Source organism: Oncorhynchus mykiss, chromosome 8, assembly GCF_013265735.2.
Source record: "Oncorhynchus mykiss isolate Arlee chromosome 8, USDA_OmykA_1.1, whole genome shotgun sequence".
Taxonomy (NCBI): Eukaryota; Metazoa; Chordata; class Actinopteri; order Salmoniformes; family Salmonidae; genus Oncorhynchus; species Oncorhynchus mykiss.
In genome coordinates this window covers 88,303,942-88,331,594 of record NC_048572.1, presented here as the reverse complement: position 1 = coordinate 88,331,594, position 27,653 = coordinate 88,303,942, and the positions used below count along the sequence as shown (strand labels likewise).

The following is a 27,653-nucleotide window of genomic DNA, read 5'->3' as shown; positions in this document are numbered from 1 at the left end:
AAATTCAAATGAACCGCAAAAGTATATATATTTCTTTGCATTTTTTAGCTATTCCCCAAAACCATTTTCATACCCTTAACCTAATTATCATAACATGCTACGTTAATTATTCTAATCTGCTATGAAAAGTCAAATCCGACAAAAGATGTATCCCATCTAGTCATTACATACCGCAGAGATTGCAGATTTTCCTTGTCAGATATACGGAAGGAGTGGGAAAGGGCAAAAGACCGCGAGCAGCCGACACACGGACAGACCGGGGCCCAGAGAGCGAGGGGGAGGACGAGTCGTATCAGGGAATAACAATACGACTGGATGCATTTATAGCCAAACCTTACAATAAGCAACACTGCAGATTCCTTCTGTCCCTCAGCGGTTTATTTAGGCTGCAATAATCTCGTTTATTTCAGCGATTCCTTCAAGGAGACCGAGCGGAGCCACCGGGCTGCCGGTACCGTAGAGGGGAGTACAATGACAACCTGGTGAATGTAGCCGATGATATTTACCTAAACAGACCGAATGGAATAAAACCGCGAATAGCCTAAAGGACCGTGGTGCGCATCCCGGGAGTGATGAGAACAACGGGGAGACAGGGCTGTGTTTCTGCTGCTGTCGGCTGTCAAATGTATTATTTATGTGTGTCGTGGACTGATCATTTGTTGATCCATCAACCCCCTCCCCTCCTCTACATATTCTCCACCGGTATCGTCGGAGTGTTGTAATATGGATCGTTCCAGTGGCTCTGGGACCAGCGAACCCACCAAACCGCCAAACCACCAGTTGGAGAAGAAACGGTTAAACCGAGCACCATCTCCGGCCAGGCCGTTCCTGAAGGATGTCCGCTCCTCGCCCAAACCAGCGGCTATCGTACCAAAATCCCCCAAACTGACCAAGCAGCAGCACTCCTCTTCTCCAGTGGCCTTATCATCCAATCAAAGCCGCATATCCAGGCGCACCCCAACCGGAGCGAAGGATAACAAACCAGCCACCGTGAAAAGTCACAGCACCAAGTCTTCGACAGTCACGAAGAAGACGGTTAAGGTCATTCAACATGCGGCGCTTGAACCTAAACCGACCACTGCAAGCGCCAGCAAACCGACCCCGGACAGCAGCACCAGCAGTCCACACCTCGCCCTCAAAGCCAAGAAGAGTAAAATAGCCACGCTGACCGCGTCTCACCACGGCCCACTCAGCCTTGGCTCCCCAATCCGCGTCCCAACCGGCGCTACCCCCCTCGGCAGCAGGGTCAGTCAGACCGACAGTAGCTCCGATCTCTCTGACTGTCCCTCCGAACCCCTATCCGACGAACAGCGCCTGGCCGCGGCCGCAAGCAGCGATGGGGAGTCGGGGGGCTCCGGGTTCAGCGACAGGGATCAGGTGGATCATCCTGTGCAGGCGGCAGCATCAGCGTCAGACGCGGCCAGAGCGGCAGGGGCTACTGCCGGTAGTGGTGTTGGTTCGTTGCGCACCGCGGAGGGTAGCCCCGCGGCTGCTGGGAAAGGCGGCATGTCTCAGGCTCCAGGACCAGGTGCTCACGGAGGAGAGGGGAGTAAACAGGAGAAAGCATCGACCACCGCACAATTGATAAAACTGGAATGCAGCAAAGAGATAATCGAGGAGGATTTATTGCGAGAAATAGAAGATCTCCGCTCTGAAAACGAGTACCTCAAGGTAAAAAGAGGCCGCGGGAAATGATTTCTGTTTCTTGTTTGTAATCCATACTGTGGTTTCTGCATCACCCATTGCTGTTCTGTAGGCTGCCCGCATAGTAATAGCCTCATTGATGATAGTGTGATTCACTGTATCACTGTTTGTAAAGCTTCAGTGCCCCCCCCCCCCCCCCCCCCCCAAACCCCCCACTGTTGGTTTACCCTGACATGTACCTGCTATTTCTCTTCATATAGTTGACTAGTTGGTAATGTTCTCTCTCTCTGCATTGTTGTGTATCATCAAGTTATTTATGTTAGGAACAATTACAATGAACCCCAATGACATCAGGAAAGTATAAGAACACAATCTTTTTGTCTGACTGACATCAGTTTCATGTTGCATAGCAGTTAAGTAGATTTCAAATTGTAAAGAACATCTGTCCTCCAAATACACTATATGATCAAAAGTATATGGACACCTGCTTGTCGAATATCTCATTCCAAAATTCATGGGTATTAAAATATGGAGTTGGTCCACCCCTTTGCTGCTATAACAGCCTCCACTCTACTGGGAAGGCTTTCTACTGGATGTTGGAACATTGCTGCTATAACAACCTCCACTCTTCTGGGAAGACTTTCCACTAGATGTTGGAACATTGCTGCGGGGACTTGCTTCCATTCAGCCACAAGAGCATTAGTGAGGTCGGACACCGATGTTGGGCGATTAGGACTGGCTCGCAGTCGGCGTTCCAATTCATCCCAAAGGTGTTCTGTGGAGTTGACGTCAGGGCTCTGTGCAGGCCAGTCAAGTTCTTCCACACCGATCTCGACAAACCATTTCTGTATGGACCTCGCTTTGTACATGAGGTCACTGTCAAGCTAAAACAGGAAAGGGCCTTTCCCCAAACTGTTGCCAAAAAGTTGGAAGCACAGAACCGTCTAGAATGTCATTGTATGCTGTAGTGTTAAGATTTCCCTTCACTGGAACTAAGGGGCCCGCACCATGATAAACAGCCCCAGACCATTATTCCTCCTCCACTAAACTTTACAGTCGGCACTGTTCATTGGGGCAGGTAGCGTTCTCCTAGCATCCGTATAACACAAATTAGTCTGTCTAACTGCAGGATGGTGAAGCGCGATTCATCTCTCCAGAGAACGTGTTTCCACTGCTCCAGAGGCCAATGGCGGCGAGCTTTACACCACTCCAGTCGACGCTTGGCATTGTGCATGGTGATGTGAGACTTGGCATTGGACATGGTGATGTGAGGCTTGGCATTGTGCATGGTGATGTGAGGCTTGGCATTGTGCATGGTGATGTGAGGCTTGGCATTGTGCATGGTGATGTGAGGCTTGGCATTGTGCATGGTGATGTGAGGCTTGGCATTGTGCATGGTGATGTGAGGCTTGGCATTGTGCATGGTGATGTGAGGCTTGTAAGCAGCTGCCCGGCCATGGAAACCCATTTCATGAAGCTCCTGACTAACAGTTATTGTGCTGACAGAAACTGTTAAGAACTCCGTAGTGAGTGTTGCAACCGAGGACAGACGATTTTTATGCGCTTCAGCACTCAGTGGTCCCGTTCTGTGAAGTTGTGTGGCCTACCACTTCCCGACTGAGCCGTTGTTGCTCCTAGACGTTTTGCACTTCACAATAACAGCACGTACAGTTGACCGGGGGCAGCTCCAGCAGGACAGAAATGTGACGAACTGACTTGTTGGAAACGGGGCATCCTATGACGATGCCACACAGTCACTGAGCTCTTCAGTAAGACCATTAAATTGCCAATGTTTGTCTATGGAGATTGCATGGCTGTGTGCTCCATTTTATGCACCTGTCATCAACGGGTGAAGCTGAAATAGCTAAATCCACTAATTTGAAGGGGTGTCCACATACTTTTGTTCAAATAGTGTATGATGACATTCACTAGTACACACGTATACTGTATGCCTACACTAAATCCAATTTCACATTTTCAAACAAACATTTTTGCTTTAGGCTATCTAGGTTATGCTGTATATTCTCTCTCCGCTCCTCTCTTCATAATGGGCCAGTCCCAGAGGACCTGATAGCTGTCAAATGTCCAACCTGGACTCAGGGGTAGACGTAACATAGTAAACTTAAGTCCGAAACACTCCGATTAGTATTATACACTGCCTTCGGAAAGTATTCAGACCCCTTGACTTATTTTTACAATACAGCCTTATTCTAAAATTGATTAAATTGTTTTTTTTTACTCATTAATCTACACACAATACCACATATTTACAAAGGAAATACAGGTTTTTAGGAATGTTTGCTAATTTGTATAAAAAATTATATATAAAAAAACATTTACATAAGTATTCAGACCCTTTACTCAGTACTTTGTTGAAGCACTATTTGGCAACAATTTCAACATCGAGTCTTTGTGGGAATGTAGCTACAAGCTTGGCACACCTGTATTTGGGGAGTTATTCCCATTCTTCTCTGCAGATCCTCTCAAGCTCTGTCAGGTTGGATGGGGAGCGTTGCTGCACAGCTATTTTCAGGTCTCTCCAGAGATGCTCAATCGGGTTCAAGGACATTCAGAGACCGAAGCCACTCCTGCGTTGTCTTGGCTGTGTGCTTAGGGTCGTTGTCCTGTCAGGCTAAAGAGTTCGATCTTGGTTTCATAACTCCAAGCGGGCTGTCATGTGCCTTTTACTGAGGAGTGGCTTCTGTCTGGCCACTCTACCATAAAGGCCTAATTGGTGGAGTGCTGCAGAGATGGTTGTCCTTCTGGAAGGTTCTCTCATCTCCACAGAGGAACTCTAACAGAGCTCTGTCAGAGTGACCATCTGGTTCTTGGACACCTCCCTGACCAAGGCCCTTCTCCCCTGATTGGTCAGTTTGGGAGAGTCTTCATGGTTCCACATTTCTTCCATTTAAGAATGATGGAGGCCACTGATTTCTTGGGGACCTTCAATGCTCTAGAAATTTGTTGTTATCCTTCCCAAGATCTGTGCCTCGACACAATCCTGTCTCTGAGCTCTACGGACAATTCCTTCGGCCTCCTGGCTTGGTTTTTGCTCTGACATGCACTGTCAACTGTGGGACCTTTTTTTTTAAAGATTTTTTATTTTTAATACATTAGCAAACATTTCTAAAAACCTGTTTCCACTTTGTCATTATGCGGTATTGTGTGTAGATTGCAGAGGATTTTTAAAATTGATTTAATCAATTTTAGAAGAAGGCTGTAACGTAAGAAAATGTGGAGAAAGTCCAGGCCTCTGAATACAGTGTGGCAGTGTGTGTTACATTTCTATTCATTTTTGGATGTCCATCATCCACTTCGTATGTTAAGAACAATCCCACATTTCCTCCTGAGGCGCTGACCTGTTGCACCCTCTACAACCACTGTGATTATTATTATTTGACCCTGCTGGTCATCTATGAATGTTTGACCATCTTGAAGAACGATCTGGCCTTAAATGGCCACGTACTCTTTAATCTCCACCTGGCACAGCCAGAAGAGGACTGGCCACCCCTCAGAGCCTGGTTCCTCTCTAGGTTTCTTCCTAGGTTTTTGGTCTTTCTAGGGAGTTTTTCCTAGCCACTGTGCTTCTACTCCTGCATTGCTTGCTGTTTGGGGTTTTAGGCTGGGTTTCTGTACAGCACTTTGAGACATCAGCTGATGTAAGAAGGGATATATAAATACATTTGATTTGATGATCTGTTACGAATTTGCAAAACTTATATGTTACGAATTCCAATTTCTTGGCTCACGTTAGCTAGGTGGCTAATGTTAGCTAGGTGGCTAACGTTAGCTAGGTGGCTTATGTTATCTAGGTGGCTAACGTTAGCTAGGTGGCTAATGTTAGCTATCATACTAATTTGAGTGTCCCGGATTTTTTGTGTACTATGTTACATCGTCAGGTGTTCAAATAGTCAGACAGCTGGGGCCACAGTCACACACTTCCTCTCTCCTCTCCTCTCCTCCCTCTCTCCTCTCCTCCATCTCTCCCCTCCTCCATCTTTCCACTCTCCCCACTTCTCTCTGTCTGTCTCTCTGTCTCTTTCTCTCCATCTCCTCTCTTTCGCTCTCACACTCTCATTATGTCTGTCTCTCTCAATTGCAATTTCAATTTAAGGGTCTCTCACTCTCCCCTCTCTCCCACTACATAACACAACCACAACAGCTCTCTCTTCTATTCCTGCAACATAATACTATCATTAAATCACAAAATCATTATAACAAAACCGTTTATTGATTATTTCAGGGAACAGAAAAGGAAGTTATATTAAAGTGCTGTTGGATCACGTCGGGTTTAGGATCACGTCGGGTTTAGGATCATGTCGGGTTTAGGATCACGTCGGGTTTAGGATCACGTCGGGTTTAGGATCACGTCGGGTTTAGGATCACGTCGGGTTTAGGATCACGTCGGGTTTAGGATCACGTCGGGTTTAGGATCACGTCGGGTTTAGGATCACGTCGGGTTTAGGATCATGTCGGTCGATAACGGTTTAGGATCACGTCGGGTTTAGGATCACGTCGGGTTTAGGATCACGTCGGGTTTAGGATCATGTCGGTCGATAACGGTTTAGGATCACGTCGGGTTTAGGATCACGTCGGGTTTAGGATCACGTCGGGTTTAGGATCATGTCGGGTTTAGGATCATGTCGGTCGATAACGGTTTAGGATCACGTCGGTTAATGATGGTTTATGATCATGTTATCAGTATTGTGATATAACACATTGACAACTTTTACATTAATCACCCTTTCCACTTCAAGTCGGTGCGTTGACAAGCAGATTGCAGAGCAGTCGCTATCCACCATGCAAAGCAAACATTAAACAAGATGATCTCAGGAAATGAAGACTTTACTTGAGAGTGACAGCTAATAACAGTCCTGTTGATGACTCACTGATGTGGTAAACTACTACCCAGAATGGTCTGCTCAGCCTCAGAAGAAAATACTCTGTGTCAGGTAAACATAGTATCGAACCTGTCCATTGATTTAACTGACCCTCTGAATTTCCATTAGTCAGCTCCTCCATACCATTACAGGTGGGTAGCTCCTCCATACCAATACAGGTGGGTAGCTCCTCCATACCATTACAGGTAGTCAGCTCCTCCATACCATTACAGGCAGTCAGCTCCTCCATACCATTACAGGTGGGTAGCTCCTCCATACCATTACAGGTGGGTAGCTCCTCCATACCATTACAGGTAGTCAGCTCCTCCATACCATTACAGGTGGGTAGCTCCTCCATACCATTACAGGTAGTCAGCTCCTCCATACCATTACAGGTAGTCAGCTCCTCCATACCATTACAGGTAGTCAGCTCCTCCATACCATTACAGGTAGTCAGCTCCTCCATACCATTACAGGTAGTCAGCTCCTCCATACCATTACAGGTAGTCAGCTCCTCCATACCATTACAGGCAGTCAGCTCCTCCATACCATTACAGGTAGTCAGCTCCTCCATACCATTACAGGTGGGCAGCTCCTCCATACCATTACAGGTGGGTAGCTCCTCCATACCATTACAGGTAGTCAGCTCCTCCATACCATTACAGGTGGGTAGCTCCTCCATACCATTACAGGTAGTCAGCTCCTCCATACCATTACAGGTGGGTAGCTCCTCCATACCATTACAGGTAGTCAGCTCCTCCATACCATTACAGGTAGTCAGCTCCTCCATACCATTACAGGTGGGCAGCTCCTCCATACCATTACAGGTAGTCAGCTCCTCCATACCAATACAGGTGGGTAGCTCCTCCATACCATTACAGGTAGTCAGCTCCTCCATACCATTACAGGTGGGTAGCTCCTCCATACCATTACAGGTGGGTAGCTCCTCCATACCATTACAGGTGGGTAGCTCCTCCATACCATTACAGGTGGGTAGCTCCTCCATACCATTACAGGTAGTCAGCTCCTCCATACCATTACAGGTAGTCAGCTCCTCCATACCATTACAGGTGGGTAGCTCCTCCATACCATTACAGGCAGTCAGCTCCTCCATACCATTACAGGTAGTCAGCTCCTCCATACCATTACAGGTGGGTAGCTCCTCCATACCATTACAGGTAGTCAGCTCCTCCATAGCATTACAGGTGGGCAGCTCCTCCATACCATTACAGGTGGGTAGCTCCTCCATACCATTACAGGTAGTCAGCTCCTCCATACCATTACAGGTGGGTAGCTCCTCCATACCATTACAGGTGGGTAGCTCCTCCATACCATTACAGGTGGGTAGCTCCTCCATACCATTACAGGTGGGTAGCTCCTCCATACCATTACAGGTAGTCAGCTCCTCCATACCATTACAGGTAGTCAGCTCCTCCATACCATTACAGGTGGGTAGCTCCTCCATACCATTACAGGCAGTCAGCTCCTCCATACCATTACAGGTAGTCAGCTCCTCCATACCATTACAGGTGGGTAGCTCCTCCATACCATTACAGGTAGTCAGCTCCTCCATAGCATTACAGGTGGGCAGCTCCTCCATACCATTACAGGTGGGTAGCTCCTCCATACCATTACAGGCAGTCAGCTCCTCCATACCATTACAGGTGGGCAGCTCCTCCATACCATGACAGGTAGTCAGCTCCTCCATACCATTACAGGTGGGTAGCTCCTCCATACCATTACAGGTGGGTAGCTCCTCCATACCATTACAGGTGGGTAGCTCCTCCATACCATTACAGGTGGCTAGCTCCTCCATACCATTACAGGTAGGTAGCTCCTCCATACCATTACAGGTGGGCAGCTCCTCCATACCATTACAGGTGGGTAGCTCCTCCATACCATTACAGGTAGTCAGCTCCTCCATACCATTACAGGTGGGTAGCTCCTCCATACCATTACAGGTAGTCAGCTCCTCCATACCATTACAGGTAGTCATCTCCTCCATACCATTACAGGTGGGTAGCTCCCCCATACCATTACAGGTGGGTAGCTCCTCCATACCATTACAGGTAGTCAGCTCCTCCATACCATTACAGGTGGGTAGCTCCTCCATACCATTACAGGTAGTCAGCTCCTCCATACCATTACAGGTAGTCATCTCCTCCATACCATTACAGGTGGGTAGCTCCCCCATACCATTACAGGTGGGTAGCTCCTCCATACCATTACAGGTAGTCAGCTCCTCCATACCATTACAGGTGGGTAGCTCCTCCATACCATTACAGGTAGTCAGCTCCTCCATACCATTACAGGTGGGTAGCTCCTCCATACCATTACAGGTGGGCAGCTCCTCCATACCATTACAGGTGGGTAGCTCCTCCATACCATTACAGGTGGGTAGCTCCTCCATACCATTACAGGTGGGTAGCTCCTCCATACCATTACAGGTGGGTAGCTCCTCCATACCATTACAGGTAGTCAGCTCCTCCATACCATTACAGGTAGTCAGCTCCTCCATACCATTACAGGTGGGTAGCTCCTCCATACCATTACAGGTAGTCAGCTCCTCCATACCATTACAGGTAGTCAGCTCCTCCATACCATTACAGGTAGTCAGCTCCTCCATACCATTACAGGTAGTCAGCTCCTCCATACCATTACAGGTGGGTAGCTCCTCCATACCATTACAGGTAGTCAGCTCCTCCATACCAATACAGGTGGGTAGCTCCTCCATACCATTACAGGTAGTCAGCTCCTCCATACCATTACAGGTAGTCAGCTCCTCCATACCATTACAGGTAGTCAGCTCCTCCATACCATTACAGGTGGGCAGCTTCTCTTCTTTATTCTAGTTCAGGTCACCTGTCCTTTTTTACATGGACCTTGTTTTTTCTCATTTCCAATCATCCATACTGTAGTTTGTCTCTCTCAATGTATGTGTCCTCAAGCCATTTATACGATACCTGTAAAGGCTACTCTACTCTACCTGTAAAGGCTACCCTACTCTACCTGTAAAGGCTACTCTACTCTACCTGTATAGGCTACTCTACTCTACCTGTATAGGCTACTCTACTCTACCTGAATAGGACACTCTACCTGTATAGGCTACTCTACTCTACCTGTATAGGCTACTCTACTCTACCTGTATAGGACACTCTACCTGTATAGGCTATTCTACTCTACCTTATAGGCTACTCTACTCTACCTGTATAGGCTACTCTACTCTACCTGTATAGGCTATTCTACTCTACCTGTATAGGCTACTCTACTCTACCTGTATAAACTACTCTACTCTACCTGTATAGGCTATTCTACTCTACCTGTATAGGCTACTCTACTCTACCTGTATAGGCTATTCTACTCTACCTGTATAGGCTACTCTACTCTACCTGTATAGGCTACTCTACTCTACCTGTATAGGCTACTCTACTCTACCTGTATAGGCTACTCTACTATACCTGTATAAACTACTCTACTCTACCTGTATAGGCTATTCTACTCTACCTGTATAGGCTACTCTACTCTACCTGTATAGGCTATTCTACTCTACCTGTATAGGCTACTCTACTCTACCTGTATAGGCTATTCTACTCTACCTGTATAGGCTACTCTACTCTACCTGTATAGGCTACTCTACTCTACCTGTATAGGCTATTCTACTCTACCTGTATAGGCTACTCTACTCTACCTGTATAGGCTATTCTACTCTACCTGTATAGGCTACTCTACTCTACCTGTATAGGCTACTCTACTCTACCTGTATAGGACACTCTACTCTACCTGTATAGGCTACTCTACTCTACCCGTACATGCTACTCTACTCTACCTGTATAGACTAGTATACCTACTACTTCCTACTGTACTCTACACTACTCTACTATATTATACTGTACTGTACTCTACTATATCATGCTGTACTTTACTCTACTATATCATACTGTACTTTACTCTATACTACTCTACTATATCATGCTGTACTGTACTCTACACTACTCTACTATATCATACTGTACTTTACTCTACACTACTCTACTATATCATACTGTAATGTACTCTACACTACTCTACTATATCATACTGTACTGTACTCTACACTACTCTACTATATCATACTGTACTTTACTCTACACTACTCTACTATATCATACTGTACTGTACTCTACTATATCATACTCTACTGTACTCTACTCTACACTACTCTACTATATCATACTGTACTGTACTCTACTATATCATACTCTTCTGTACTCTACTATATCAAACTCTACTGTACTCTACACTACTCTACTATATTATACTGTACTGTACTCTACTATATCATACTGTACTGTACTCTACTATATCATACTCTACTGTACTCTACACTACTCTACTATATCATACTGTACTGTACTCTACACTACTCTACTATATCATACTGTACTTTACTCCACACTACTCTTCTATATCATACTGTACTGTACTCTACTAGATCATACTGTACTCTACTATATCATACTCTACTGTACTCTACACTACTCTAATATATCATACTGTACTGTACTCTACTATATCATACTGTACTTTACTCTACTATTTCATACTTTACTCTACTCTACTATATCATACTGTACTTTACTCTACTCTACTATATCATATGGTACTGTACTCTACTATATCTTACTGTACTGTACTCTACACTACTCTACGATATCATACTGTACTATACTCTACACTACTCTACTATATCATACTGTACTGTACTCTACTATATCATACTGTACTGTACTCTACACTACTCTACTATATCATACTGTACTGTACTCTACTATATCATACTGTACTTTTCTCTACACTACTCTACTATATCATACTGTACTTTACTCTACACTCTTCTACTATATCATACTGTACTGTATTCTACTATATCATGCTGTACTTTACTCTACACGACTCTACCCTACTCTACTGTACTCTACTGTACTCTGCACTACTGTACTGTACTCTGCACTACTGTACTATATCTTACTCTACTGTTCTGTACTCTACACTACTCTACTATATCATACTGTACTGTACTATATCTTACTCTACTGTACTGTACTCTACACGGCCTACCTGGGGAAATGGATTTCATAAACAGAATCAGTAGCGACAGCATTGGAGGTCAACTCGTTTACTTGAAAGGTTAATGGAAACCACTTGTCAATTATTTAAAACCAAGCCTTTCTGTCTCTGTGTTCAGGGTGACATGAACTCGCACAATTCATTGCCATGCCATGCTTATGAGCTGCCTATGAATGAATATTGTCTTGCTGGTTGTAGTGGGAGTGTAGTTGACATACAGTATGCTCTCTGTGTGTACAAAAAGATTCAACTTTTAGTCAACTTTTAGTGGACAGTGGAGGCTGAAGAAAGAACAGCTGTGTCTATCGTTACTATGCTTCAGCATAGAGTCACAAACATATCCCAGAGGGTATATCTTCATGTTCCCAACCTCTCTCTCTCTCTCTCCTCCAGGATGAAGTGGAGGAGCTGCGTGCGGAGATGGAGGAAGTCCGGGACAGTTACCTGGAAGAGGAGGTGTACCAGGTGCAGGAGTTACGCAGGGAGCTGGACCGCTCCAATAAGAACTGTCGGATCCTCCAGTACCGTCTTCGTAAGGTGGAGCAGAAGAGCCTCAGAGTGGCCCAGACTGGACATGTAGATGGAGAGCTGCTACGCAACCTGGAACAGGATCTCAAGGTACGTGTTGTTGACGAGTTGCCCAACCTGGTCAGGACATCAAGGTACGTGTTGTTGACGAGTGGCCCAACCTGGTCAGGACATCAAGGTACGTGTTGTTGACGAGTGGCCCAACCTGGTCAGGACATCAAGGTACGTGTTGTTGACGAGTGGCCCAACCTGGTCAGGACCTCGAGGTCTGTGTTGTTGACGAGTGGCCCAACCTGGTCAGGACCTCGAGGTATGTGTTGTTGACGAGTGGCCCAACCTGGTCAGGACCTCGAGGTATGTGTTGTTGACGAGTGGTCCAACCTGGAACAGGATCTCAAGGTACGTGTTGTTGACGAGTGGCCCAACATGGAACAGGATCTCGAGGTCTGTGTTGTTGACGAGTGGTCCAACCTGGAACAGGATCTCAAGGTAAGTCCACTTTCGTCTGTGTTTTATGTACTGTGTTCATGTACTGTGTTTCATGTCTGTGTTCATGTACTGTGCTCATGTACTCTGTTTATGTACTGTGTTTCATGTCTTGGTTTATGTACTGTGTTTATGTAATGTGTTTCATTTCTGTGTTTGTTCTGTGTTCATGTACTGTGTTCATGTACTGTGTTTCATTTCTGTGTTTGTACTGTGTTCATGTACTGTGTTTCATTTCTGTGTTTGTACTGTGTTATGTACTGTGTTTATGTACTGTGTTATGTACTGTGTTTATATACTGTGTTTCTGTTTATGTACTGTGTTCATGTACTGTGTTTATGTACTGTGTTTCATGTCTGTGTTTGTACTGTGTTCATGTACTGTGTTTCATTTCTGTGTTTGTACTGTGTTTATGTACTGAGTTTATCTACTGTGTTATGTACTGTGTTATGTACTGTGTTCATGTACTGTGTTCATGTACTGTGTTTGTGTTTATGTACTGTGTTATGTACTGTGTTCATGTACTGTGTTCATGTACTGTGTTTCATTTCTGTGTTTGTACTGTGTTTATGTACAATGTTTATGTACTTCATTTTTAGTGTGTGGGGTGGTAGATCAGCTTTAATACTGCAGATAGATTGTAGCTTCCATCAATGTAATTGTTTGCATCATTTTCAATCCCCCATATATTTTTGGGTAAATATATAGAATACCTATCTAAAGTTTGGACACACCTACTCATTCAAGGGTTTGGACACGCCTACTCATTCAAGGGTTTGGACACGCCTACTCATTCAAGGGTTTGGACACGCCTACTCATTCAAGGGTTTGAACACCACCTACTCATTCAAGGGTTTGGACACACCTACTCATTCAAGGGTTTGGACACACCTACTCATTCAAGGGTTTGGACACACCTACTCATTCAAGGGTTTGGACACACCTACTCATTCAAGGGTTTGAACACCACCTACTCATTCAAGGGTTTGGACACACCTACTCATTCAAGGGTTTGGACACACCTACTCATTCAAGGGTTTGGACACACCTACTCATTCAAGGGTTTGGACACACCTACTCATTCAAGGGTTTGGACACACCTACTCATTCAAGGGTTTGGACACGCCTACTCATTCAAGGGTTTGGACACACCTACTCATTCAAGGGTTTGGACACGCCTACTCATTCAAGGGTTTGGACACGCCTACTCATTCAAGGGTTTGGACACCACCTACTCATTCAAGGGTTTGGACACCACCTACTCATTCAAGGGTTTGGACACACCTACTCATTCAAGGGTGTGGACACACCTACTCATTCAAGGGTTTGGACACGCCTACTCATTCAAGGGTTTGGACACACCTACTCATTCAACGGTTTGGACACACCTACTCATTCAAGGGTTTGGACACGCCTACTCATTCAAGGGTTTGGACACCACCTACTCATTCAAGGGTTTGGACACCACCTACTCATTCAAGGGTTTGGACACATCTACTCATTCAAGGGTTTGGACACACCTACTCATTCAAGGGTTTGGACACGCCTACTCATTCAAGGGTTTGGACACGCCTACTCATTCAAGGGTTTGGACACACCTACTCATTCAAGGGTTTGGACACACCTACTCATTCAAGGGTTTGGACACGCCTACTCATTCAAGGGTTTGGACACGCCTACTCATTCAAGGGTTTGGACACACCTACTCATTCAAGGGTTTGGACACCACCTACTCATTCAAGGGTTTGGACACACCTACTCATTCAAGGGTTTGGACACACCTACTCATTCAAGGGTTTGGACACACCTACTCATTCAAGGGTTTGGACACCACCTACTCATTCAAGGGTATTTATTTTTTGTTTGACTACTTTCTACATTGTGAAAACATCAAAACTATGAAATAACAGTGAAAATAAAGTAAAATCCTTCAATGAGTAGGTGTGTCCAAACTTTTGACTGCTACTCTATACAGTTGAAGTCGGAAGTTTACATTACACTTAGGTTGGAGTCCTTAAAACTCGTTTTTCAACCACTCCACACATTTCTCGTTAACAAACTATAGTTTTGACAAGTCGGTTAGGACATCTACTTTGTGCATGACACAAGTCATTTTTCCAACAATTGTTTACAGACAGATTATTTCACCTACAATTCACTGATTCCCCATTCCAGTGGGTCAGAAGTTTACATACACTAAGTTGACTGTGCCTTTTAAACAGCATGGAAAATTCCAGAAAATGATGTCATGGCTTTAGAAGCTTCTGATAGGCTAATTGACATAATTTGAGTCAATTGGAGGTGTACCTGTGGATGTATTTCAAGGCCTACCTTCAAACTCAGTGCCTCTTTGCTTGACATCATGGGAAAATCAAAAGAAATCACCCAAGACCTCAGAAAAAAAATTGTACGCGTTGACATTATGGATATAATTTGGAATTTTTGTCTGCGTTGTCGTGACCGCTCTTTCCGGTGGATTCCTGAGCATAACGCACCAAACTAGGTATTTGGATATAAAAAATATCTTTATGGAACAAAAGGAAAACATTTTGTCTAACTGGGAGTCTCATGAGTGAAAACATCCGAAGATCATCAAAGGTAAACGATTAATTTGATTGCTTTTCTGATTTTCGTTCACCAAGTTACCTGATGCTAAGTGTACTTAATGTTTTGTTGTGCGATCGATAAACTTACACGAACGCTTGTATTGCTTTCGCTGTTAAGCATAATTTCAAAATCTGAGACGACAGGTGGATTAACAAAAGGCTAAGCTGTGTTTTGCAATATTGCACTTGTGATTTCATGAATATTAATATTTTCTAGTAATATTATTTGACTGTGGTGCTATGCTATTCAGCGTTGCTGATGACAATTATACCGGATCTGGGATGGGTGGTTCAGAGAGGTTAAATAACAGGTCGCTAGGTGTAGGCAAGACCATAAGCAAATACGTGACCTGGGAAATGACTAAGGAGTTAATCAGGGTCAACTAGGGTATGATTAAAGAGTTAATCAGGGTGATTTTTCCGAAAATAGACAGTTATTTCCCTTTCCACGGTAGCAAAATCGTATCTAACTTTCTATTAAATGTATTGAAGTGAGAGCTTTTCTTTCTTTCGGGATATGTATACCGAGTATGTCCACATCACAGGGGGAAGTAGAATGTACAGGGGGATGTAGCTCGGTGGTAGAGCACATGTGTTGTGTGTGTGAGGCCCCGGGTTCAGTCCCCGGCATCTCCACTCCTTTTGCTTAGTTAAATAAAAAAAAAGATTTAAAAAATCACCGCCAGACCATTTTATTGGTAAACTACACGCTAATGTAAAAGTTATATATATATTTTTTAGTGATCCAATACGTAATATAATCCACTTATCACAATTTGGTTTTAATCCAGAGAGGTTAGAACAAGTATCTAGATCATCTGTGAGGCTGTGGAGGGATCAACATTGTGGTTTTAAAAGAAAGAGAAAGCATGAATCATCAGCGTACAATGGTACCTTTTGTTTTTAAGGCCTTGATTTGTAACCCCTTGATATTATTGTTAGATCTGATTTTAACAGCTAACATTTCAATGGCCATAATAAATAGATATGCCGATAGGGGACAACCTTGTTTCACTCCTCTTGACAGTTTAAATCTTTCTGAGGTGTAGCCATTATTTACTATTTTACACATAGGGTTACTATACATAACTTTAACTTATTGTACAAGAGATTCTCCAAAATGTAAATATTCCAGGAATTTACATATACATTTCAGTTGTACTTTATCAAAATCCTTTTCAAATTCAGCTGTGAATACCAGGCCCTGTTTCCCAGATTTTTCATAGTGTACTTTTGTTTCCAGTACTTGTCTTATATTATCTCCAATGTATCGTCCATGTAAAAAACCTTTCTGATTAGGATGAATAATATCCGAAAATACCTTTTTAATTCTATGCGCTAAGCATTTAGCTAGAATTTTTGTATCACAACACTGAAGTGTAAGAGGCCTCCACTTCTTTAAATGGACTGGATCATTATATTTACCACTTGGATCCTGTTTCAGTAATAATGATGTCAGACCTTCTTGTTGTGTGTCCGATAATCTACTATTTATAGAGTAGTGGTTAAAACATGCTAATAACGGTCCTCTGAGTATATCATTTTTTTTTGGTATACTTCCACTGTTATGCCATCCAGCCCTGGAGTTTTCTCAGCCTTAAAGGCTTTAATTGCATCAAGAAGTTCCTCCTCTGTAATTTGGCCTTCACATGAGTCTTTCTGAACAGATGTTCATTTTACATTATTAAAAGGAAAATAAATCCATATAATTTATCTTTGGTTAGTGGAGATGGAGGAGACTGAAACAAAAACATGTGCTTAAATGACTTTCCTTCCTCTTTCAAAATATTGTTTGGTGAATCATGGGTGACTCCCCCATTTGTAACAAGTTCCAGTAAATTATTTTTGATAGTACTGTGTTCATGTACTGTGTTCATGTACTGTGTTTGTGTTTATGTACTGTGTTTGTGTTTATGTACTGTGTTATGTACTGTGTTCATGTACTGTGTTCATGTACTGTGTTTGTGTTTTTGTACTGTGTTCATGTACTGTGTTTGTGTTTATGCACTGTGTTATGTACTGTGTTTATGTACTGTGTTATGTACTGTGTTTATGTACTGTGTTATGTACCTCAATGTCTTCAAAACTTCTTGTTCTCACACGTCACACATGACTCCATGTGACTGTGTCTCCATGTGACTGTGTCTCCATGTGACTGTGTCCCCATGTGACTGTGTCCCCATGTGACAGTGTCCCCATGTGACGGTGTCCCCATGTGACTGTGTCCCCATGTGACGGTGTCCCTATGTGACTGTGTCCCTATGTGACTGTGTCCCCATGTGACTGTGTCCCCATGTGACTGTGTCCCCATGTGACTGTGTCTCCATGTGACTGTGTCCCCATGTGACTGTGTCTCCATGTGACTGTTTCTCCATGTGACTGTGTCCCCATGTGACTGTGTCCCCATGTGACTGTGTCACCGTGCAGGTGGCCAAAGATGTGTCAGTGCGTCTGCACAACGAGCTGGAGAATGTAGAAGACAAGAGGACCAGGGCTGAAGATGAGAATGAGCTGCTGAGACAGAGGATCATCGAGGTGGAGATCTCTAAACAGGCTCTACACAATGAACTGGACAGAAATAAAGAGGTAGGAGGGAGGGAGGGAGGGAGGGAGGGAGGGAGGGAAGGGAGGAGGACTGAGGGGGAAGTAGGGAGAGGAGGAGGAGGAGGAAGGAGGAAGAGGAGGAGGAGGAGGACGACGAGATCTCTAAACAGGCTCTACACAATGACCTGACAGAGTTAATATGGAAGGGAGGAGTCTTTTGAAGGATATTGGTTGGTTTGACCATGTTACTATTCCCTAACTTTTAGAGTTAGGATTACTGTTCCCTGACTTTTAGAGTTAGGATTACTGTTCCCTGACGCTCAGAGTTAGGATTACTGTTCCCTGGTTTGTAGAGTTAGGATTACTATTCACTAGCTTTTAGAGTTAGGATTACTGTTCCCTGATTTGTAGAGTCAGGATTACTGTTCCCTGACTTGTAGAGTCAGGATTACTGTTCCCTGGCTTGTAGAGTTAGGATTACTGTTCCCTGACTTGTAGAGTCAGGATTACTGTTCCCTGGCTTGTAGAGTTAGGATTACTATTCACTAGCTTTTAGAGTTAGGATTACTGTTCCTTGGCTTGTAGAGTTAGGATTACTATTCACTAGCTTTTAGAGTTAGGATTACTGTTCCTTGGCTTGTAGAGTTAGGATTACTGTTCCCTGGCTTGTAGAGTCAGGATTACTGTTCCCTGGCTTGTAGAGTTAGGATTACTATTCACTAGCTTTTAGAGTTAGGATTACTGTTCCTTGGCTTGTAGAGTTAGGATTACTGTTCCCTAGCTTGTAGAGTTAGGATTACTGTTCCCTAACTTTTAGAGTTAGGATTACTGTTCACTAGCTTTTAGAGTTAGGATTACTGTTCCTTGGCTTGTAGAGTTAGGATTACTGTTCCCTAGCTTGTAGAGTTAGGATTACTGTTCCCTAACTTTTATAGTTAGGATTACTGTTCCCTAGCTTGGACAGTTAGGATTACTGTTCCATAGCTTGTAGAGTTAGGATTACTGTTCCCTAGCTTGTAGAGTTAGGATTACTGTTCCCTGGCTTGTTGAGTTAGGATTACTGTTCCCTGGCTTTTAGAGTTAGGATTACTGTTCCCTAGCTTGTAGAGTTAGGATTACTGTTCCCTGGCTTGTAGAGGTAGGATTACTGTTCCCTGGCTTTCAGAGTTAGGATTACTGTTCCCTGGCTTTCAGAGTTAGGATTACTGTTCCCTGGCTTGTAGAGTTAGGATTACTGTTCCCTGGCTTGTTGAGTTAGGATTACTGTTCACTGGCTTGTAGAGTTAGGATTACTGTTCCCTGACTTTCAGAGTTAGGATTACTGTTCCCTGGCTTGTAGAGTTAGGATTACTGTTCCCTGGTTTTCAGAGTTAGGATTACTGTTCCCTGGCTTTCAGAGTTAGGACTACTGTTCCCTGGCTTGTAGAGTTAGGATGACTGTTCCCTGGCTTTCAGAGTTAGGATTACTGTTCCCTGGTTTGTAGAATTAGGATTACTGTTCCCTGATTTGTAGAGTTAGGATTACTGTTCCCTTGCTTGTAGAGTTAGGATTACTGTTCCCTGGTTTGTAGAGTTAGGATTACTGTTCCCTGGTTTGTAGAGTTAGGATTACTGTTCCCTGGCTTTTAGATTAGGATTACTGTTCCCTGGCTTTCAGAGTTAGGATTACTGTTCCCTGGCTTGTAGAGTTAGGATTACTGTTCCCTGGTTTGTAGAGTTAGGATTACTGTTCCCTGGTTTGTAGAGTTAGGATTACTGTTCCCTGGTTTGTAGAGTTAGGATTACTGTTCCCTGGCTTGTAGAGTTAGGATTACTGTTCCCTGGCTTGTAGAGTTAGGATTACTGTTCCCTGGCTTGTAGAGTTAGGATTACTGTTCCCTGGCTTTCAGAGTTAGGATTACTGTTCCCTGGCTTGTAGAGTTAGGATTACTGTTCCCTGGCTTTCAGAGTTAGGATTACTGTTCCCTGGTTTGTAGAGTTAGGATTACTGTTCCCTGGCTTTTAGAGTTAGGATTACTGTTCCCTGGCTTTCAGAGTTAGGATTACTGTTCCCTGGCTTGTAGAGTTAGGATTACTGTTCCCTAGCTTGTAGCGTTAGGATTACTGTTCCCTAGCTTGTAGAGTTAGGATTACTGTTCCCTAGCTTGTAGAGTTAGGATTACTGTTCCCTAGCTTGTAGAGTTAGGATTACTGTTCCCTGAGTTTTGGCCACTGGTAAAAGTTAAACCAATCCTGAAATGAAAGAGACAGATTCTGTTTAGTGAGAGGTCTTAAATCCTTGTGTTTATTAGATTGCTGCTGTTTGTGTCATGTGGTATTTTTGTCTGTGATGTGATATAGCCCTCTGATTGGACAGCGTCTGCAGCCTGTTAGCACAGAGGTGTTGCATTCTGGGAGTTGTAATGTGATGAGGAGCAGCTATACTTGGTGCTGTGTGTGTGGCCATACTGCCTGCCTGTTTGTGTATGGCCATACTGGGTGGTATACTGTATATACCAGGTGAAGGGAGTAGGTTTGGGTGGTATACTGTATATACCAGGTGAAGGGAGTAGGTTTGGGTGGTATACTGTATATACCAGGTGAAGGGAGTAGGTTTGGGTGGTATACTGTATATACCAGGTGTAGGGAGTAGGTTTGGGTGGTATACTGTATATACCAGGTGAAGGGAGTAGGTTTGGGGGGTATACTGTATATACCAGGTGAAGGGAGTAGGTTTGGGTGGTATACTGTATATACCAGGTGAAGGAAGTAGGTTTGGGTGGTATACTGTATATACCAGGTGAAGGGAGTAGGTTTGGGTGGTATACTGTATATACCAGGTGAAGGGAGTAGGTTTGGGTGGTATACTGCATATACCAGGTGAAGGGAGTAGGTTTGGAGGGTATACTGTATATACCAGGTGAAGGGAGCAGGTTTGGGTGGTATACTGTATATACCAGGTGAAGGGAGTAGGTTTGGGTGGTATACTGTATATACCAGGTGTAGGGAGTAGGTTTGGGTGGTATACTGTATATACCAGGTGAAGGGAGCAGGTTTGGGTGGTATACTGTATATACCAGGTGAAGGGAGTAGGTTTGGGTGGTATACTGTATATACCAGGTGTAGGGAGTAGGTTTGGGTGGTATACTGTATATACCAGGTGAAGGGAGCAGGTTTGGGTGGTATACTGTATATACCAGGTGACGGGAGCAGGTTTGGGTGGTATACTGTATATACCAGGTGAAGGGAGTAGGTTTGGGTGGTATACTGTATATACCAGGTGAAGGGAGCAGGTTTGGGTGGTATACTGTATATACCAGGTGAAGGGAGTAGGTTTGGGTGGTATACTGTATATACCAGGTGACGGGAGCAGGTTTGGGTGGTGTACTGTATATACCAGGTGAAGGGAGTAGGTTTGGGTGGTGTACTGTATATACCAGGTGAAGGGAGTAGGTTTGGGTGGTGTATTCTATATACCAGGTGAAGGGAGTAGGTTTGGGTGGTCTACTGTATATACCAGGTGAAGGGAGTAGGTTTGGGTGGTATACTGTATATACCAGGTGAAGGGAGTAGGTTTGGGTGGTATACTGTATATACCAGGTGAAGGGAGCAGGTTTGGGTGGTGTATTCTATATACCAGGTGAAGGGAGTAGGTTTGGGTGGTATACTGTATATACCAGGTGAAGGGAGCAGGTTTGGGTGGTGTGCTGTATATACCAGGTGAAGGGAGTAGGTTTGGGTGGTGTATTCTATATACCAGGTGAAGGGAGTAGGTTTGGGTGGTGTACTGTATATACCAGGTGAAGGGAGTAGGTTTGGGTGGTATACTGTATATACCAGGTGAAGGGAGTAGGTTTGGGTGGTATACTGTATATACCAGGTGAAGGGAGCAGGTTTGGGTGGTGTGCTGTATATACCAGGTGAAGGGAGTAGGTTTGGGTGGTGTATTCTATATACCAGGTGAAGGGAGTAGGTTTGGGTGGTGTACTGTATATACCAGGTGAAGGGAGTAGGTTTGGGTGGTATACTGTATATACCAGGTGAAGGGAGTAGGTTTGGGTGGTATACTGTATATACCAGGTGAAGGGAGTAGGTTTGGGTGGTGTACTGTATATACCAGGTGAAGGGAGTATGTTTGGGTGGTGTATTCTATATACCAGGTGAAGGGAGTAGGTTTGGGTGGTGTACTGTATATACCAGGTGAAGGGAGTAGGTTTGGGTGGTATACTGTATATACCAGGTGAAGGGATCAGGTTTGGGTGGTGTATTCTATATACCAGGTGAAGGGAGTAGGTTTGGGTGGTGTATTCTATATACCAGGTGAAGGGAGTAGGTTTGGGTGGTGTACTGTATATACCAGGTGAAGGGAGTAGGTTTGGGTGGTATACTGTATATACCAGGTGAAGGTAGTAGGTTTGGGTGGTATACTGTATATACCAGGTGAAGGGAGCAGGTTTGGGTGGTGTATTCTATATACCAGGTGAAGGGAGCAGGTTTGGGTGGTGTATTCTATATACCAGGTGAAGGGAGTAGGTTTGGATGGTATACTGTATATACCAGGTGAAGGGAGTAGGTTTGGGTGGTATACTGTATATACCAGGTGAAGGGAGCAGGTTTGGGTGGTGTATTCTATATACCAGGTGAAGGGAGCAGGTTTGGGTTGTATACTGTATATACCAGGTGAAGGGAGTAGGTTTGGGTGGTATACTGTATATACCAGGTGAAGGGAGTAGGTTTGGGTGGTATACTGTATATACCAGGTGTAGGGAGTAGGTTTGGGTGGTATACTGTATATACCAGGTGAAGGGAGCAGGTTTGGGTGGTGTACTGTATATACCAGGTGAAGGGAGCAGGTTTGGGTGGTATACTGTATATACCAGGTGAAGGAAGTAGGTTTGGGTGGTATACTGTATATACCAGGTGAAGGGAGTAGGTTTGGGTGGTATACTGTATATACCAGGTGAAGGGAGTAGGTTTGGGTGGTATACTGTATATACCAGGTGACGGGTGTAGGTTTGGGTGGTATACTGTATATACCAGGTGTAGGGAGTAGGTTTGGGTGGTATACTGTATATACCAGGTGAAGGGAGCAGGTTTGGGTGGTATACTGTATATACCAGGTGAAGGGAGTAGGTTTGGGTGGTATACTGTATATACCAGGTGTAGGGAGTAGGTTTGGGTGGTATACTGTATATACCAGGTGAAGGGAGCAGGTTTGGGTGGTATACTGTATATACCAGGTGAAGGGAGTAGGTTTGGGTGGTATACTGTATATACCAGGTGAAGGGAGCAGGTTTGGGTGGTATACTGTATATACCAGGTGAAGGGAGTAGGTTTGGGTGGTATACTGTATATACCAGGTGACGGGAGCAGGTTTGGGTGGTGTACTGTATATACCAGGTGAAGGGAGTAGGTTTGGGTGGTGTACTGTATATACCAGGTGAAGGGAGTAGGTTCGGGTGGTGTATTCTATATACCAGGTGAAGGGAGTAGGTTTGGGTGGTCTACTGTATATACCAGGTGAAGGGAGTAGGTTTGGGTGGTATACTGTATATACCAGGTGAAGGGAGTAGGTTTGGGTGGTATACTGTATATACCAGGTGAAGGGAGCAGGTTTGGGTGGTGTATTCTATATACCAGGTGAATGGAGTAGGTTTGGGTGGTATACTGTATATACCAGGTGAAGGGAGCAGGTTTGGGTGGTGTGCTGTATATACCAGGTGAAGGGAGTAGGTTTGGGTGGTGTATTCTATATACCAGGTGAAGGGAGTAGGTTTGGGTGGTGTACTGTATATACCAGGTGAAGGGAGTAGGTTTGGGTGGTGTACTGTATATACCAGGTGAAGGGAGCAGGTTTGGGTGGTGTACTGTATATACCAGGTGAAGGGAGTAGGTTTGGGTGGTGTACTGTATATACCAGGTGAAGGGAGCAGGTTTGGGTGGTGTATGCTATATACCAGGTGAAGGGAGCAGGTTTGGGTGGTGTATGCTATATACCAGGTGAAGGGAGTAGGTTTGGGTGGTGTATTCTATATACCAGGTGAAGGGAGTAGGTTTGGGTGGTGTATTCTATATACCAGGTGAAGGGAGTATGTTTGGGTGGTGTATTCTATATACCAGGTGAAGGGAGTATGTTTGGGTGGTGTATTCTATATACCAGGTGAAGGGAGTAGGTTTGGGTGGTGTACTGTATATACCAGGTGAAGGGAGCAGGTTTGGGTGGTGTACTGTATATACCAGGTGAAGGGAGCAGGTTTGGGTGGTGTACTGTATATACCAGGTGAAGGGAGCAGGTTTGGGTGGTGTATTCTATATACCAGGTGAAGGGAGCAGGTTTGGGTGGTATACTGTATATACCAGGTGAAGGGAGTAGGTTTGGGTGGTGTACTGTATATACCAGCTGAAGGGAGCAGGTTTGGGTGGTGTATTCTATATACCAGGTGAAGGGAGCAGGTTTGGGTGGTATACTGTATATACCAGGTGAAGGGAGTAGGTTTGGGTGGTATTCTGTATATACCAGGTGAAGGGAGCAGGTTTGGGTGGTATACTGTATATACCAGGTGAAGGGAGTAGGTTTGGGTGGTATACTGTATATACCAGGTGACGGGAGCAGGTTTGGGTGGTGTACTGTATATACCAGGTGAAGGGAGTAGGTTTGGGTGGTGTACTGTATATACCAGGTGAAGGGAGTAGGTTTGGGTGGTGTATTCTATATACCAGGTGAAGGGAGTAGGTTTGGGTGGTCTACTGTATATACCAGGTGAAGGGAGTAGGTTTGGGTGGTATACTGTATATACCAGGTGAAGGGAGTAGGTTTGGGTGGTATACTGTATATACCAGGTGAAGGGAGCAGGTTTGGGTGGTGTATTCTATATACCAGGTGAATGGAGTAGGTTTGGGTGGTATACTGTATATACCAGGTGAAGGGAGTAGGTTTGGGTGGTGTACTGTATATACCAGGTGAAGGGAGTAGGTTTGGGTGGTATACTGTATATACCAGGTGAAGGGAGTAGGTTTGGGTGGTATACTGTATATACCAGGTGAAGGGATCAGGTTTGGGTGGTGTGCTGTATATACCAGGTGAAGGGAGTAGGTTTGGGTGGTGTATTCTATATACCAGGTGAAGGGAGTAGGTTTGGGTGGTATACTGTATATACCAGGTGAAGGGAGTATGTTTGGGTGGTGTATTCTATATACCAGGTGAAGGGAGTATGTTTGGGTGGTGTATTCTATATACCAGGTGAAGGGAGTAGGTTTGGGTGGTGTACTGTATATACCAGGTGAAGGGAGCAGGTTTGGGTGGTGTACTGTATATACCAGGTGAAGGGAGCAGGTTTGGGTGGTGTACTGTATATACCAGGTGAAGGGAGCAGGTTTGGGTGGTGTATTCTATATACCAGGTGAAGGGAGCAGGTTTGGGTGGTATACTGTATATACCAGGTGAAGGGAGTAGGTTTGGGTGGTGTACTGTATATACCAGGTGAAGGGAGCAGGTTTGGGTGGTGTATTCTATATACCAGGTGAAGGGAGCAGGTTTGGGTGGTATACTGTATATACCAGGTATATGGAAATAACCAGGGGATGGTTTTTCAATACCGTTGAAACTAATTTGTTGAAGTTTTTCTTTACATTTTAATATTTGTAGATATTTCTTAACCCTTTTGTCGTCTTAAGGGTCAAAAATGACCCGCCACTATGTTTAACAGCAGAGAAAAAACCCTAATTTCAAATTTTTTCAACTCGAAGTTTGATGACTTTTCCTGGAGTGACCCCAACATTAGAAAAAGTTCAACATCGTCTTGGTTCATATTTCCATGAAAGCTGTACACCACCAGGGTACAAAGATTTTCTTGGGGTCATTTTTGACCTGGTTGTTATAAAATAATTTACACACCACAAAAACCACAGACAAACGCACACACAGTGAGAAATTAAGATTGTGTGCTACTGATTGAACCAGCAGCTTCTGAAGAGGAAGATCTTCAATGTATGAAGAACAGTAGCTCCACATCAGAGTGCTCTCTGCTGATAGAATGATGGAGAACAGTAGCTCCACATCAGAGTGCTGTCTGCTGATAGAATGATGGAGAACAGTAGCTCCACATCAGAGTGCTGTCTGCTGATAGAATAATGGAGAACAGTAGCTCCACATCAGTCAGTCTGCTGATAGAATGATGGAGAACAGTAGCTCCACATCAGTCAGTCTGCTGATAGAATGATGGAGAACAGTAGCTCCACATCAGTCAGTCTGCTGACAGAATGATGGAGAACAGTAGCTCCACATCAGTCTGTCTGCTGATAGAATGATGGAGAACAGTAGCTCCACATCAGAGTGCTGTCTGCTGATAGAATGATGGAGAACAGTAGCTCCACCTCAGAGTGCTGTCTGCTGATAGAATGATGGAGAACAGTAGCTCCACATCAGAGTGCTGTCTGCTGATAGAATGATGGAGAACAGTAGCTCCACCTCAGAGTGCTGTCTGCGGATAGAATGATGGAGAACAGTAGCTCCACATCAGAGTGCTGTCTTCTGATAGAATGATGGAGAACAGTAGCTCCACCTCAGAGTGCTGTCTGCGGATAGAATGATGGAGAACAGTAGCTCCACATCAGAGTGCTGTCTTCTGATAGAATGATGGAGAACAGTAGCTCCACATCAGTCAGAGTGCTGTCTGCTGATAGAATGATGGAGAACAGTAGCTCCACATCAGACTGCTGTCTGCTGATAGAATAATGGAGAACAGTAGCTCCACATCAGAGTGCTGTCTGCTGATAGAATAATGGAGAACAGTAGCTCCACCTCAGAGTGCTGTCTGCTGATAGAATGATGGAGAACAGTAGCTCCACATCAGTCAGAGTGCTGTCTGCTGATAGAATGATGGAGAACAGTAGCTCCACATCAGAGTGCTGTCTGCTGATAGAATGATGGAGAACAGTAGCTCCACATCAGTCAGAGTGCTGTCTGCTGATAGAATGATGGAGAACAGTAGCTCCACATCAGAGTGCTGTCTGCTGATAGAATGATGGAGAACAGTAGCTCCACATCAGTCAGAGTGCTGTCTGCTGATAGAATGATGGAGAACAGTAGCTCCACATCAGAGTGCTGTCTGCTGATAGAATAATGGAGAACAGTAGCTCCACATCAGAGTGCTGTCTGCTGATAGAATGATGGAGAACAGTAGCTCCACCTCAGAGACCTGTCTGCTGATAGAATGATGGAGAACAGTAGCTCCACATCAGTCTGTCTGCTGATAGAATGATGGAGAACAGTAGCTCCACCTCAGAGTGCTGTCTGCTGATAGAATGATGGAGAACAGTAGCTCCACATCAGAGTGCTGTCTGCTGATAGAATAATGGAGAACAGTAGCTCCACATCAGTCAGAGTGCTGTCTGCTGATAGAATGATGGAGAACAGTAGCTCCACATCAGTCAGAGTGCTGTCTGTTGATAGAATGATGGAGAACAGTAGCTCCACATCAGTCTGTCTGCTGATAAAATTATGGAGAACAGTAGCTCCACATCAGAGAGCTGTCTGCTGATAGAATAATGGAGAACAGTAGCTCCTCCTCAGAGTGCTGTCTGCTGATAGAATGATGGAGAACAGTAGCTCCACCTCAGAGTGCTGTCTGCTGATAGAATGATGGAGAACAGTAGCTCCACCTCAGAGTGCTGTCTACTGATAGAATGATGGAGAACAGTAGCTCCACATCAGTCAGTCTGCTGATAGAATGATGGAGAACAGTAGCTCCACATCAGTCTGTCTGCTGATAGAATGATGGAGAACAGTAGCTCCACATCAGAGTGCTGTCTGCTGATAGAATGATGGAGAACAGTAGCTCCACATCAGTCAGTCTGCTGATAGAATGATGGAGAACAGTAG

At 44.5% G+C, this 27,653-nt stretch overlaps 1 protein-coding gene across 6 annotated transcripts in view; it reads left to right on the top strand.

The window, feature by feature from the left end:
* The first annotated feature begins 99 nt into the window (after positions 1–99).
* The window catches only part of LOC110518901 (microtubule cross-linking factor 1), a 254,295-nt gene continuing 226,741 nt past the window's right edge, over positions 100–27,653 (top strand). For 5 of the 6 annotated variants that reach the window (XM_036986668.1, XM_036986663.1, XM_036986667.1 and 2 more), the window contains exons 1-3: positions 100–1,671; positions 12,024–12,248; positions 17,678–17,836. In XM_036986668.1, coding sequence (XP_036842563.1) covers positions 724–1,671; positions 12,024–12,248; positions 17,678–17,836 — 1,332 coding nt within the window. In that variant the 5' untranslated portion in view covers positions 100–723. The remainder of the gene's footprint in view (positions 1,672–12,023; positions 12,249–17,677; positions 17,837–27,653) is intronic. The other variant, XM_036986665.1, reaches the window with a different exon arrangement.